Source organism: Microtus pennsylvanicus, chromosome 4 (assembly GCF_037038515.1).
Source record: "Microtus pennsylvanicus isolate mMicPen1 chromosome 4, mMicPen1.hap1, whole genome shotgun sequence".
NCBI classification, from domain to species: domain Eukaryota; kingdom Metazoa; phylum Chordata; class Mammalia; order Rodentia; family Cricetidae; genus Microtus; species Microtus pennsylvanicus.
In genome coordinates this window covers 135,563,154-135,575,759 of record NC_134582.1, presented here as the reverse complement: position 1 = coordinate 135,575,759, position 12,606 = coordinate 135,563,154, and the positions used below count along the sequence as shown (strand labels likewise).

At 36.5% G+C, this 12,606-nt stretch overlaps 1 protein-coding gene across 14 annotated transcripts in view; it reads right to left on the bottom strand.

Moving 5' to 3' along the window:
- Positions 1 to 12,606, bottom strand: part of Mllt10 (MLLT10 histone lysine methyltransferase DOT1L cofactor) — a 151,799-nt gene that overhangs the window by 94,253 nt on the left and 44,940 nt on the right. For 13 of the 14 annotated variants that reach the window (XM_075970575.1, XM_075970573.1, XM_075970576.1 and 10 more), the window contains 3 exons: positions 9,158 to 9,261; positions 7,280 to 7,373; positions 4,894 to 4,989 (listed from right to left, as the gene is read on the bottom strand). In XM_075970575.1, coding sequence (XP_075826690.1) covers positions 4,894 to 4,989; positions 7,280 to 7,373; positions 9,158 to 9,261 — 294 coding nt within the window. The remainder of the gene's footprint in view (positions 1 to 4,893; positions 4,990 to 7,279; positions 7,374 to 9,157; positions 9,262 to 12,606) is intronic. The other variant, XM_075970578.1, reaches the window with a different exon arrangement.

The window sequence follows — 12,606 nt, the reverse complement described above, 5'->3', positions numbered from 1 at the left end:
ACAACTGGACATAAAAACCAAAAATTCCATTTTCCTCTATTACAAAAATCTATTGACTTTAGACATGCTCTTTAGCCTCTATAGGAAAAGATGGTTTCACCAGTCTTAAATGGTTACATAAACCCTTCAAACTGACCAAAGCTGGTAGTATATAATTGACATTCTAGTTCTCAAGAGGCTGAGGCAGGATGGCAAGTTCTGGACCAATCTAGTCTACATAATTAGTTCAACACCAGCCTCAGCTACACGATGAGAGCCGGTCTATAAATACATAAATAAATGTCTACAAATTGGATTAGGGCAGAAGAAAGGTTGGATGCAAAAATAACTAAATACAACTTTAAAAATAAACCTTATTTCATGTGTATACATGCCTTACCTACATGCATACCAGGAGTGTGCCTAGTACCCACAGAAGCAGAAAGTTGCATTGGATCCACTGAAACTGGAATTACAATTATGAACCATGCATGGGGTGGGTGTTGAGAACCAAACTCAGGTCCTCTACGAGAGTACTCTTGACTGCTAAGCCACATCCCTGGCCTTAAAGTCGGTTCTATTAAACCTTTCTAAGACCAGAGACTCTTTTTAAATGGAGGGTTTGTTAAATACATAGATGATTCCAAAGACCAATAATACTTCCATTCCTATTGATTCTGACTATAGTCAAGTCTATTGTTCATTTTAAATAGCACTTGATTACTTTAGAAAGCAAAATTTTATTTTATAACTATTTAATGGCTGTGATTAATTCACAATCCAAATTATTAGCAGCTAAATTAAAACATCACATGCACTGTAATTAATTTAGCATGTCCTTTGGTTCCTTTAAAAATATGTGTCAGATTATCATAATTTATAGAAATTGTCCAAAGTTTTATCTCATAATGAGCTTTTTTTCGCCTTGCACTGTTATTACTTACCTGGAGCTCAATTATTTCAACTACACTAGCTGGCCATTGAGTCCTAAAAATCCACTGATCTGTTTCTTCCTCCTCCACCATGCACTGAGGTTACAGGTAAACATCATTACACATGGTTTGCACATAGGTGCTTAGGTCCTTATGTTTGTATAGCACTTTACCCACTGAGCATCTCTAATCAGTGTGTATCTCTGACTGGCCTGAAATTCACTACGCAGACCAGGCGAGTCTGTATGCTTCTGTCTCCCTATGATTAAAGGCATGTACCACAACACCTGGGTCTCTTAACCCATTGTAATGAAGCTTTGGTCTCACAGAAGTTCCCTGAAAAGAAAAATATTTTCTTTTAAGTTTTCCTTTTAAAATTTTTTATAATATTTACTTATTTCTATATTTTTTGCCTGCATGTATGTTTGCGCACCACATGTGTGCTTGGTGTCCTCCAAGGCCAGAGGGCATCAGATGCCCTGGAATTAGAATTACAGACAGCTGTGAACCAACATTTAAGAACAGAAAATCAAACCCGGATCCTCTGGAAGAGCAACCAGTGTTCTTAAACGATCTCTCCAATCACTTAAATGTTCCTCCAGATGCTTTTAAAATGCCCCACCCCTCCCTGAGGATCTCTAGGGAGTTAATGGTTGCTGGAGGGGAGAGAAATTTTCTTCAGTTGTGCATATTCATGAGTAGCTTATGACCCTATAACTAACCCCCTCATCTATACTCCTATAATCAATCTTAAACTCATTGGGTCATCCTCCCCATCATGCAAAACAAACAAAAAAAACCCAAAAGTAGAAGAGAGACTAATTGGTAAAAGGAAGAGAATCAAAGGGAGAGGGACTAGAAAGGATACTGAAGAGTAAATATGATCAAAATGCATTATATACACGTATAAAAAAAGCATAATGTAACCCATCTGTAAAAGTAATATACATTAACCAAAATACAGCCAGGCAAGGTAAAGCAAGTCACAGTTCCAGTTTGTGGAAGGCTAAAGCAGGAGAACTGTAATTTTGAAGCCAGTTCAACTACAGTGAGACACCACCCATAAAAATAAATGAATGAATAAATTCATTTTTTAAAGTTATAAACTTTCAACGGGCATGGTGGTGCATGCCTTTAATCCCAGCACTTGGGAGTGCTGGAAGGCAGGCAGTTCTCTGAACTGAAGGTATAGAAAGAGGGTTCCAGAACAGCCAGGATTACACAGAGAGAAACTCTGTCTTTGAAAACAAATTTTGATATTAGGGATCAAATATACACCTGGCACTGACTTATACTGCTACTTTCAAATTTAAATAATGTAGATAACAAAATATTTAGCATTAAATGCAATGTATGAGCAACATACTTTTAATTTAATAAGAAAACATTCTGCAATATACAAAGAAGGTATGAACTGATCGTGAATGATACATAGCATGGGGTGTTTCCAGGACACATTCCTGTGTCTGACACATACATTCATGGATACCCATGAATCAATCAATCTCTCGCGCTCTCTCTGGTTTTTCAAGACAGGGTTTCTCTATGAAACAGTTCTGGCTGTCCTGGAACTCACACTGTAGACAAGGCTAGCCTCAAACTCACACTGTAGACCAGGCTAGCCTCAAACTCACAAAGATCCACCTGCCTCTGCCTCCTGAGTGCTGGGATTACAGGTGTGTGCCACCACCTCCCGGCAATACTCAAGTCTCTTACATATATACAATGTTGTATTGCTTACATATAATCTACAGATATCCTTCGACATTCTTATTTCAAGATCATCTGTAATGGTTAATACAATAACGTCTGTAAATGTCTAATGCATGCACCATTTTTTTTTCTAATATATTTGCCTGTGGTTACTGTCAGCAGCCCAATCTGGCCTGGAATTACTAAACTTCCTAATTCACTCTCTGCATACTGGAATCACAGGTGTGTATCACCATGCCAAGCCTAGATATAAACATTTAAAAGAAAATAGCCAGGTACAATGTGATGCAGGTCTGTAATTCTAACTACTAAGGAGAATGAGACAAGATAACAACTTGAACACAAGGGTTTAGATGTCTTGCATGAGCCCCTTCCTCTAATGAATGACAGACAGGGTGACAGCAAACTATTAAATAGGTGTAAAGAAGGAGGAAAAGATCGGTCTGTAATACTCCCATCAATTCATCTATGTTATTACTCAATACCACACCATATTTAAAAGTCCTACTTACTAAGGTAAGCTAATAGCTTACAATAGACTTAACTATGTGTAACATTAATAATAAACCTGAACTAATAAAAAAACACAGAAATATAGACTGGGGATGTAGCTCAGTATTAAAAATGATTGTTTTATATGCCAGAGGACTTGGGTTCAACTGCCAGCACCAGAGAGAGAAAAATAAACAGATCATAGGCTTCATGACAAAAAATTTCAGTTATACCTTTAATATATGCTGAAAGTAAAATCCAAACATTGTTTACAACTCTAAAACCTAGAGTAAACAAATTTAATTAAATACAGTTTTTTGAATCTAGAATTCCACAACAATTCATAAAGATTTAGTAAAATACAAAAAAATCACATTAATTTGGGGGAGATAAATGACAAGCACAATCACAGAACTGTACTTATTCAACACTGTACTGCATTAGTCCTTCAATAATGAGAGTGTATATTCAAATCAGAATGATCATGTAATGGTCATTTCTAAAAAAGTGCTCATAACATACCACAACTAAAGATCACTAACGGTGACACTTCCCTTTTCACACTCTACTAAGTTCTACCTACAGAAACTTCAGTTTGTGGTTTCAAAAGTCTATATACAATCATGGTATCGCTTATTAAAACCAACCTGTCAATTTTTAAATCAACAATCCAAGCAATAAACATAATCCTTACTGTCACTTTATCACAAAACATTTAGTTACTGGCTACCAGAGACCTCCAATATTTATATATAAAACCCTAACTATGCTAAACAAATTGCACTTACTGTTCTGCTCACACTAGAAGAGCAATCTCAAAACCAAGTATTTGAAATATTTTTAATATTTATCTTGAAAAAGGTACAAACATAAACTGAAAGTCAACATGTGCTAAAAAAAAACAAAAACAAAAACAAGTATACATTACCATTTCCCAAATCCTAAGTACTTACAGACATAAAGTGTTATATGGCTTATTTTCAAACACTAAATAAAACCTGCTGATATACTTTCAAAACTAATTCATATCAACTCTGCAAGAACATTCTTTCTCCATTTAGATACCCTCTTTTATCTCATTTCCATTAAGATAACTAAGAGGGATTATCCCTTTATTATACTGCCAATATATTCTTAAAAGAATCACAAATCAAGTATGAAGAGTGCTATAATATTTTCTTTTAATTAATTAAAAATTAATTAGCCTTTAAAGAAAAGCAGGTAAAAATGTAAGCAGAAAACAGGTAAATCAGAATAAAGATTAGTATTTAAGAAAGATTTAGTATTTTGATTAAAAAAGCAAAATATTCACAAACAAATGATATAACATTTGGCCGCTAGGAAAAATAAAACATTAGCATCACAGAAAAATATAAAACAGCCAAGAATATTTAGAATTCAAAGTTGTTCTATTGTAAAAGCAAAAAGCTGATGGGAAAATTACTTACATGTGACATAATCAGTTAGTAATACATAGCAACAAACTATCATTGCCCAAGTCACCTCAGATTTTGTAAGATGGCCTGTTAACACATGCAAAAAAATCACTCTCATGCTGTCAAACAAGTTCTATTTAAACTTTCGGTTACAATAGTCAAAATCATATTTACAAATATGGCATTATTTTAAACCTAGTTTTTGATTTAGTGTTAGGCCAAAATTTTTCTGAATTTCAATGTTTTCATTTAGCTGTAAAAAAAAACAATTTTACCTAAAAAGCTTCTTTTAATTTTATTAAGTGATGTGCTACATAATTAGCAACAACAAATCCACTTACTTTTTTCTCTTTCTCATGATGTTTATCCTGAGAGTGAGAGGAAGAATCACTTAAACTTTGGTCATATGACCTATTAGATCCCCGTTTGCTCTTTTTCTAAAAAAGAAAATATATACATATATGTATATGTATATAAAAAAATCCACTTTTTACTTAAACTATTTTCCATGTGAAATGTTTAAATGTCAAAAGAATTTTTTAAAAAATCAGTATTTCAATTTATAATAGTTTAAACACAATCCACTTGCATTACAAAGAAAAATCTAATAAACCTAATTTTAACATCAATGCCATATTTTTGCATATTTGTTAATATGTGTGAAAACAAGCCAGGCATAGAGGCATACATCTTTAATCCCAGCATTCGGGAAGCAGAAGCAGACAGTTCTGTAAGTTCAAGGTTAGCACGGCCTACATACAGAGTAGCCATCCAAAGCTACATAGAGAGATCCTGCTCCATCCTCCACAAAAAAAATTTGAAAACATACCTATTTCAAATAAGCTACTATATTTTCAGAGAGAGAGAAAGGGGGGGGGGGGGAAGAGGGAGGGGACAGGAAGAGCAAAGCTCTAACCAAAAGCTATTTACAAAAGAATGCCATAGCTGAAATCCTAGCACTTGGGACACAGGGGAAAAACAAATGGCAAGACTGGAAGAACAGAAAAAGTAAATATGTAAAAGAGATACTTTATTGCCAGTAGTAAAGCAAGAAGCATTTACTTTCAATAAATACTGAGAAAAACAGTTTTCTAAAGCCTTGTCTCTGCAGGTCATTTAGAACAAATTAAGACAAATGTCAATATTAGACCTATGTATTACTAAAAACATTACATATTTCTATTTAAAATACAGCACTGCATAATAGAGTACAAAGGTAAGAATCGTTTGAGTGCTTGCAAGTTGCTCACACTGTAACTGACTAGTTTTAAACTGATTTTTAAAGTGACTACAAAATAACTTCAAGTTCTATAAAAGTTTTATTTTAACCAGATGGATTTTCACAACTAGCAAATAATATCACACCAATAATTAGTAGTGAGAAAAACTCTAATTGTATAAATGTCAAAATTATTACAGCTATTTGTTTGAGATAAGGTCTCATTGTAGCCAAGGACGGCGCTCAACAACAAATAGCTACAAGATGACTTTCAACTCTTTATTCTACCACCTCCCAGGTGCTGGGTGGGTGGGGTTACAAACATGCCACCACACCCAGCTTCAAACTTTTCACTTTTATAATGTCTAAACTTCTTATAAACAGTTTATTTTTACCAGCCCATTAAGATAAATCATCGTTAGCAATGACTAACACAGACACACACTCTAGCTAATAGTCATGTATCATTTAATGAGGAACATCATAACAACTTGCTGTATTAGGTGATTTCATGAATAGAGGCCCGAAAAATGGTTAATATTATTTATAAGAGGAAGGAGGGCAAGTAAGACCTATTCAGCAGGTAATGGCAATTAAAAATAAGACAGAGAGATAAAAACAAAGAAAAAATGTTAAGTATATGAATCTACATATGTAAGAATTGAAAGAGGTACTTAGAAGCATTAAAAATACTTATTTTTCAAAGGAAATTGGACATAAATACGTAAAACCCAAAGCTTCTAACTATGGGCTACGGACATGGCTCAGCAGTTCAGAACACTCGTTGCTCTTTCAGAGGGCCCAAGTTCAATTCCCAGCACCCACATGAGGGTCCATAACCATTCATAAACTCCAATTCCAGAAGATCTGACACCCTCTTCTGACCTCTGTGAGCACCAGGCACACTTTGTGGTGCATATACACACATACAAGTAAAACACTCATACACATAAAATTTAAAAACTTTGAAAACTAAATGCTTCAAAAGGTTTCTAATTCTATCATCCATATAACTGTTTAATCACAAAATCTGACTAAATCTTAAATCCTTTCAAGATGGGTCTAAATACATTTTATCAGAGTCTTTAGTCAAATAAAAAACAGCCTAATTTCTGTTTTATTATTTCCTAGTAAATAAAAACAAAAGTTACATATATAACAAATAAGATGGGTAACAGAGATGCAACAGGAAGATGAGACAAAATACAAAAAATTTCAAAGTGATTACAAACAGGAAATCAAAGCAACTAGAACAAAGAGTTCTCCAAAAGTTAATTTTTCCACTAAATGATATTTGCTGTCGGTTACTAGAATATTCTAGTTAAGCAAAATATTTTACAGTCACTAGTTCTTTCCACTCAATACAGAACATACTAAATGAATTTAATTTTTAGCAAAAGTCAAGGAAGAACTGTGACTACGCTCTTATTTTATGCCCTTTGTAAGATGGTGTCACCATCTTGTCAAAATCAACTGCTATTTAATACTAAATTTAAAACTGCTCTTACCAGCTTACTAAAATGGTATTTACAGTAGCCACAGTACTGGACGTTGTCTGCACCATTTCCTTCTTCTTCACAAAGCAGCCCAGCAAACTGGGCACTGCAAACAAAAGCCACAGACATCAATGATCCTCAAGCCATGACACATTTAAGCAAAGAAAATTAACCTTTTAGCATTTATTTGTCAGACAATATAGAGGAAAAAGAGGTAATATAGGGGCCAAGGGTCTAGCTCCATTAGAAAATCACCTGCTTTTTAGTATGTGCAAGGTCCTAGCCTTGCCCAAGCCCACCTTACTTGCTCACAGAAGGGGACAGAAAAGCTCTATTGCAGTTGTAATCAAGGTCATTTCACCTCCACTTGTAATTATCATTCTTTAAGACTATGGTTATAGTTTATGATAACCTCTTCATTTTTATCATGAAGATATATGAAGGTTTTATGTCACCAAATAGTGATTAAGTTGCTTTAAAAGTTGCATTCAATGACACACCCCTGTGATTCCAAGTGCTTAGGAGGTTGATAAGAGTTGAGTCTAGGATTTAAAACAAGCATGGATAACAATGAAAGCCCAGGAAAACACAATAACAATGTTTCATAAGATAATTATAATTTCAAAATATAAAAATACAAGTTATTAAAAAAGGGAGAAAGAGACAAATTCCTTTTCTCTTCATAATTAATAATTCTTCTTACTTTTACAATCAGTATGTTAGTACAAATAAATGTCATGCTTCACTAGAGGTCTGAAGCAGCAATGCAGTAGGGATGGGGTGAACAGTGCCCTTTCTTTTTGTGGACTGGTCCCGAGGCCTCTCATATGCTAGGCAAACACACTACTACTCAATTACATCCCTATCCATCTTTATTTGTTATTATCTTTATTCATGTATTCGGCATGTATTTTTGAGGAGGGTAAACACAATGCATTTACAGAGGTCAGAGAAGAACTTGAAGAGTTGGCTCTTTCCTTCCACCATGTGGGATCCAGAGTTCAAACTCAAGTCATCAAGGCTGGCAGCAACCATCTTTATTTGCTGAACTATCTTGTCAGGTCTTTTGTATTTTAGAAATATGGTCTCTCTCATAAAGTTTTCCAAAATGGCTTCATATTACACAACTCATGCATGCCTTGAATTTGTAATTTTCCTGCCTCCACCTGAGTAGCAGGTATCACATGCTTGTACCACCGGGCCTGGCTCACACATCAACTTAAAAGGAAACATTCTTGCAATTCATACATGTTTCAAAATCATAGCTCAGTAAGCAAGATCGATATAGACTATGTTTTTGGTCAAAATAATAAACAAGGGCTGGGGATGTAGCTGGACAGCAGAGTGTTTAGCTCTGAGGGGGAAAGACTTCCCCAGAGCAAATGTTACAGCTCTGAAAGGAAAGGTATCCTGGCAAGCAGGGAGCCAAGGAATACCACAAAATCATACCACACGACAAACCTCGCACAAGAGATTTATTGGGAGGGGAAAAACCCAGGAGCGTGGCTGCCTCTGCTCGGCAAGAAGCAACAGGGACTGGGATTACAGAGGGTTTCTGTGGGGACACAAACATGGTGGAGATGAGTAGGTTTTCAAGTCCTGAGCTTGGGCTTTTTACTCTGTAGGAACTTGGCCACCTGAGGCTGAAAGAGCTGGGATCCAGCTGGTTGGTGGAGCCTGACAGAAGGAGATACTCAGGAATTGGGCCTGGCCACCCTTATGCCTCAGGGTCTTACACAAGTTACAGAGTTTGATCTTCAGCGCTGAACAAAAAACCTAATCCAGTAGAAAGCAATGTAATAATACATGTGTAGACAGATATTTGATATCATGATGTTACATAATATAATCGCCAATGCTATTTATGTACAATAATGGAAACATACTTACCAGGTTACATGGAAAGCCTGTCGACATCCATGTTTATTACATGTCATGCAAGCACCAGTAGCTGCTTTGCTTTCTCTTCCTTGTTCATCACATATATAGCAAGTCTTAGGATAAAGGGACAAAAACAAAAATAAACAGACAGGGCTTTATATGAATCTGTACTTTATAGCTATCTTCAGAACTAATAACATATTAACTATCTAATCTTCTTATTAAGGCTGTAGTAGGAAGGCAGCACGTTACCTTGGTAAATCAGAAATTCTTTAAACCAACACCAGCAACTTTAACTGACATTTTGTTCACTTCCAATGTAAAAATAGGCTTTGACAGCTCAAAATCATGGATGGCCATGCGACAGAAAATTACACAAATACTATTTTTTTTTTTTGAATTTTCGAGACAGGGTTTCTCCGTAGCTTTTTGGTTCCTGTCCTGGAACTAGCTCTTGTAGACCAGGCTGGCCTCGAACTCACAGAGATCCACCTGCCTCTGCCTCTGCCTCCTGAGTGCTGGGATTAAAGGCGTGTGCCACCACTGCCCGGCCACAAATACTATTTTGTGATGAACAGTATACAGGTGAATAAAATCTCACAGCCAACTAGAAATTGGTTATAAAAAGAACAATGTCCAGCATTAGCCCATAAGGAACTTTAAGAAACAGAAGCCAGGAATGATATAATACATATCCATAATCCTAGCACTCAATAGGCTGGAGGTAAAAAGAACCACAATTTCAAAGCTACTCTACATTACATAGCAAGTCCAGGCTATGAGTTTGATAATGAGGGGGAAAAAAGTGCCAGGCAGTGGCAGCATACACCTTTAATCTCAGCATTTTAGGAGGCAGATAGATGAAGGTGAATCTCTGTGAGTTCAAGACCAGCCTGGTTTACAAAGAGAACTCTAGGATAGGACTACACAGAGACCTATCTTGAAATACTGGGCGGGGGAGGGGAGAGCTAAGTTTAACAGTTCTTAAGATGCGTTTTTATTGTAACAGGGTTTAGAGTGTATGCACAAAGTCACTGTTAAACTAACAAGGAGAATTCTACACTGTATCAAAATGTTACAATACCTCATAAAAACATGGTAATGGACATTAAAAAGAACAGGAGCAATAGCTCAACTGGAAAAGTAGTTGTTGCCACCCAAGCATGAGAACCTCAGTTTAATCCTCAAAACCCAGGCAGTCAGCCTGACTGACTTACTCAGCAAGCTTGGGGTTGGTAAAAGACCCTGTCTAAAAACAAGATGGATGGCATCATATCCGAATAACACCTGAGACTAACAACAACTGGCCTCCATAGACATGGACATACTTTGCTTTTGTTTGTTTTCTGAGACACAGGTTCTCCATATAGCTCTGGCTATACTGGAACTCACTCTATAGATCACGCTGGCCTCAAACTCAGAGATTCACTGGATTAAAGGCATGTGCCACCACACCAGGCTTCACGCATCTTTTTTAAAAGGTGTAACCACAGCTGCATAACAGACCAGGCATTTCAAAACTGTAGCAGAGAGAGGATGGAGTGGTAACTCAGCAGGTAAGAGATGGCTGCTCTGCCAGCAGACCCAGGATCAGTACCCACAACATATGTCAGGTAGGCACTAGGCACACATGTGGTGCTCAGACATACATGTATCCAAAATATCCTTATACATAAAATAATAAACTTTAAAAAAAAATTAACAGTAGCAATCCAATTGTGGTTCAAGATCATTCTGAATTACCCTGAGACCTTGTCTTCCCAAGTAGTAGTGACGCACATCTTTAATCCCAGCACTCAGGAGGCAGAGACAAGTGGATCTCTGTGAGTTCAAGGCCAGCCTGGTCTACAGAGTGAGTTCCAGTACAGTGCCTAAAGCTACAGAGAAACCCTGTCTCAGGAGGGTGGGAAAAACTGAACTTGGGTTATTTAAAAAAAAAAAAAAGTCATGAGGTTGAGAAGGAGACAAAAGAGGGTCGGGAGAAGTTGGAGAAGAAAATGTGGGGGAAATACATAAAATCAAACCACTGACTATATGTGAAATTCTCATACATTGACTATATGTAAAACTATCCAATTACATGTGTGTGTGCAGGTGCGTGCGTGCATGCGTGAATAAAAACTGGGTGTGATGGCACACACCTTTAATCCCAGCACTCAAGAGGCAGAGGCAGGAGGATTACTGTGACTACCCAGGTCAGAGAGAAAGAACACATATTTTTCAGGTTATGAAACTAATTTAGATGGATTGAAGATTGAAATCTAAGTGATTTGCTCTTCCTTTCACCCCTCTCCCTTTCTCTTCAAATACTTTATTCTTAAAACCAAGAGGTGGAAAAAGGGAAATCTCCACACTATAAAATCAGGGACAGTCCAGTGTCACAATCTGACTAGGGTTTGTTCCCCTGAAAGAAGCAGGCTAGGAGTGAGACATCAGAACAAGGGCAAAAATCAACCACAGAGGGGAAGTAGGCAGCAGCGGAGTGAAGCTGCTAAACCCTGAAGAGGAAGAAAAGAACTGCCATGCAGGGCAGGAAGAAGTGGGCCTGAATGAGGCTTTGATGCAATAAGGATCTATTCATATAGGAAAAAAGAAATAAACAAATTACTAAAGATTAAGGAAGTCATTTATCTTTAGATTGAAACAAGCCATAAATATAAGAAATAATGATAATGAGCCTAGATCTTCGAAATTACATTTGGTAAAGTCGTTGAGTTTATGAACTACCAATATATATAGACACTGACACAGAACATATCAATATGTTCAAAGGTATATCCAAATACTGCATCAAAATTCAACCACTATGGACTCAGTTTTTAACATATATGATGTAGATATTAATACATGCAAATTTGCATTTAAGTGCTAATAAGCATGTCTCTATTTTCTAACTATAACAACTGAAAGAACCTAAGACCAAAAATGCCCTAAGAATAATAAGTATGTTTAATGTATACACTGGTCTCTAACTATCATTCTCATGTAAAAGAAAATCTAGTTCCTTAGAGTAAATTAATTCTAGTAGTACTAGACTACCCATGAATCGAGATGAACCACAATACAATGCTGTGGTGAAAAGAAAATGCTCACAGAACGAAAGAAACGAGTCGAGAGACTAAGGAGGCAGATTAAAGAGATACCATCAGTCAAGCTGCAACATAGCACGAACACCAAAATAAATGAAGATAACAGAGCAGGAACTATTTCAGAAACATACAGGACTATGGCTTGGGTGGCAAAGTGCTTGCTTAATATAACAAGAACCTGAGTCTGATTCACCAGAGTCAAACAAACAAGGCATGGTAATACGTCCTGTTATTCCAACATTCGGGAAAGATGCAGAAGGATCAGACATTCAAGGTTATGGAGCTTAGTTAAGAACACTCGCTATTCTTGCAAAGGACCCAGGTTCAGTTCCCAGTGGCGACATCAACCAGCTAACCAGAATATACAAC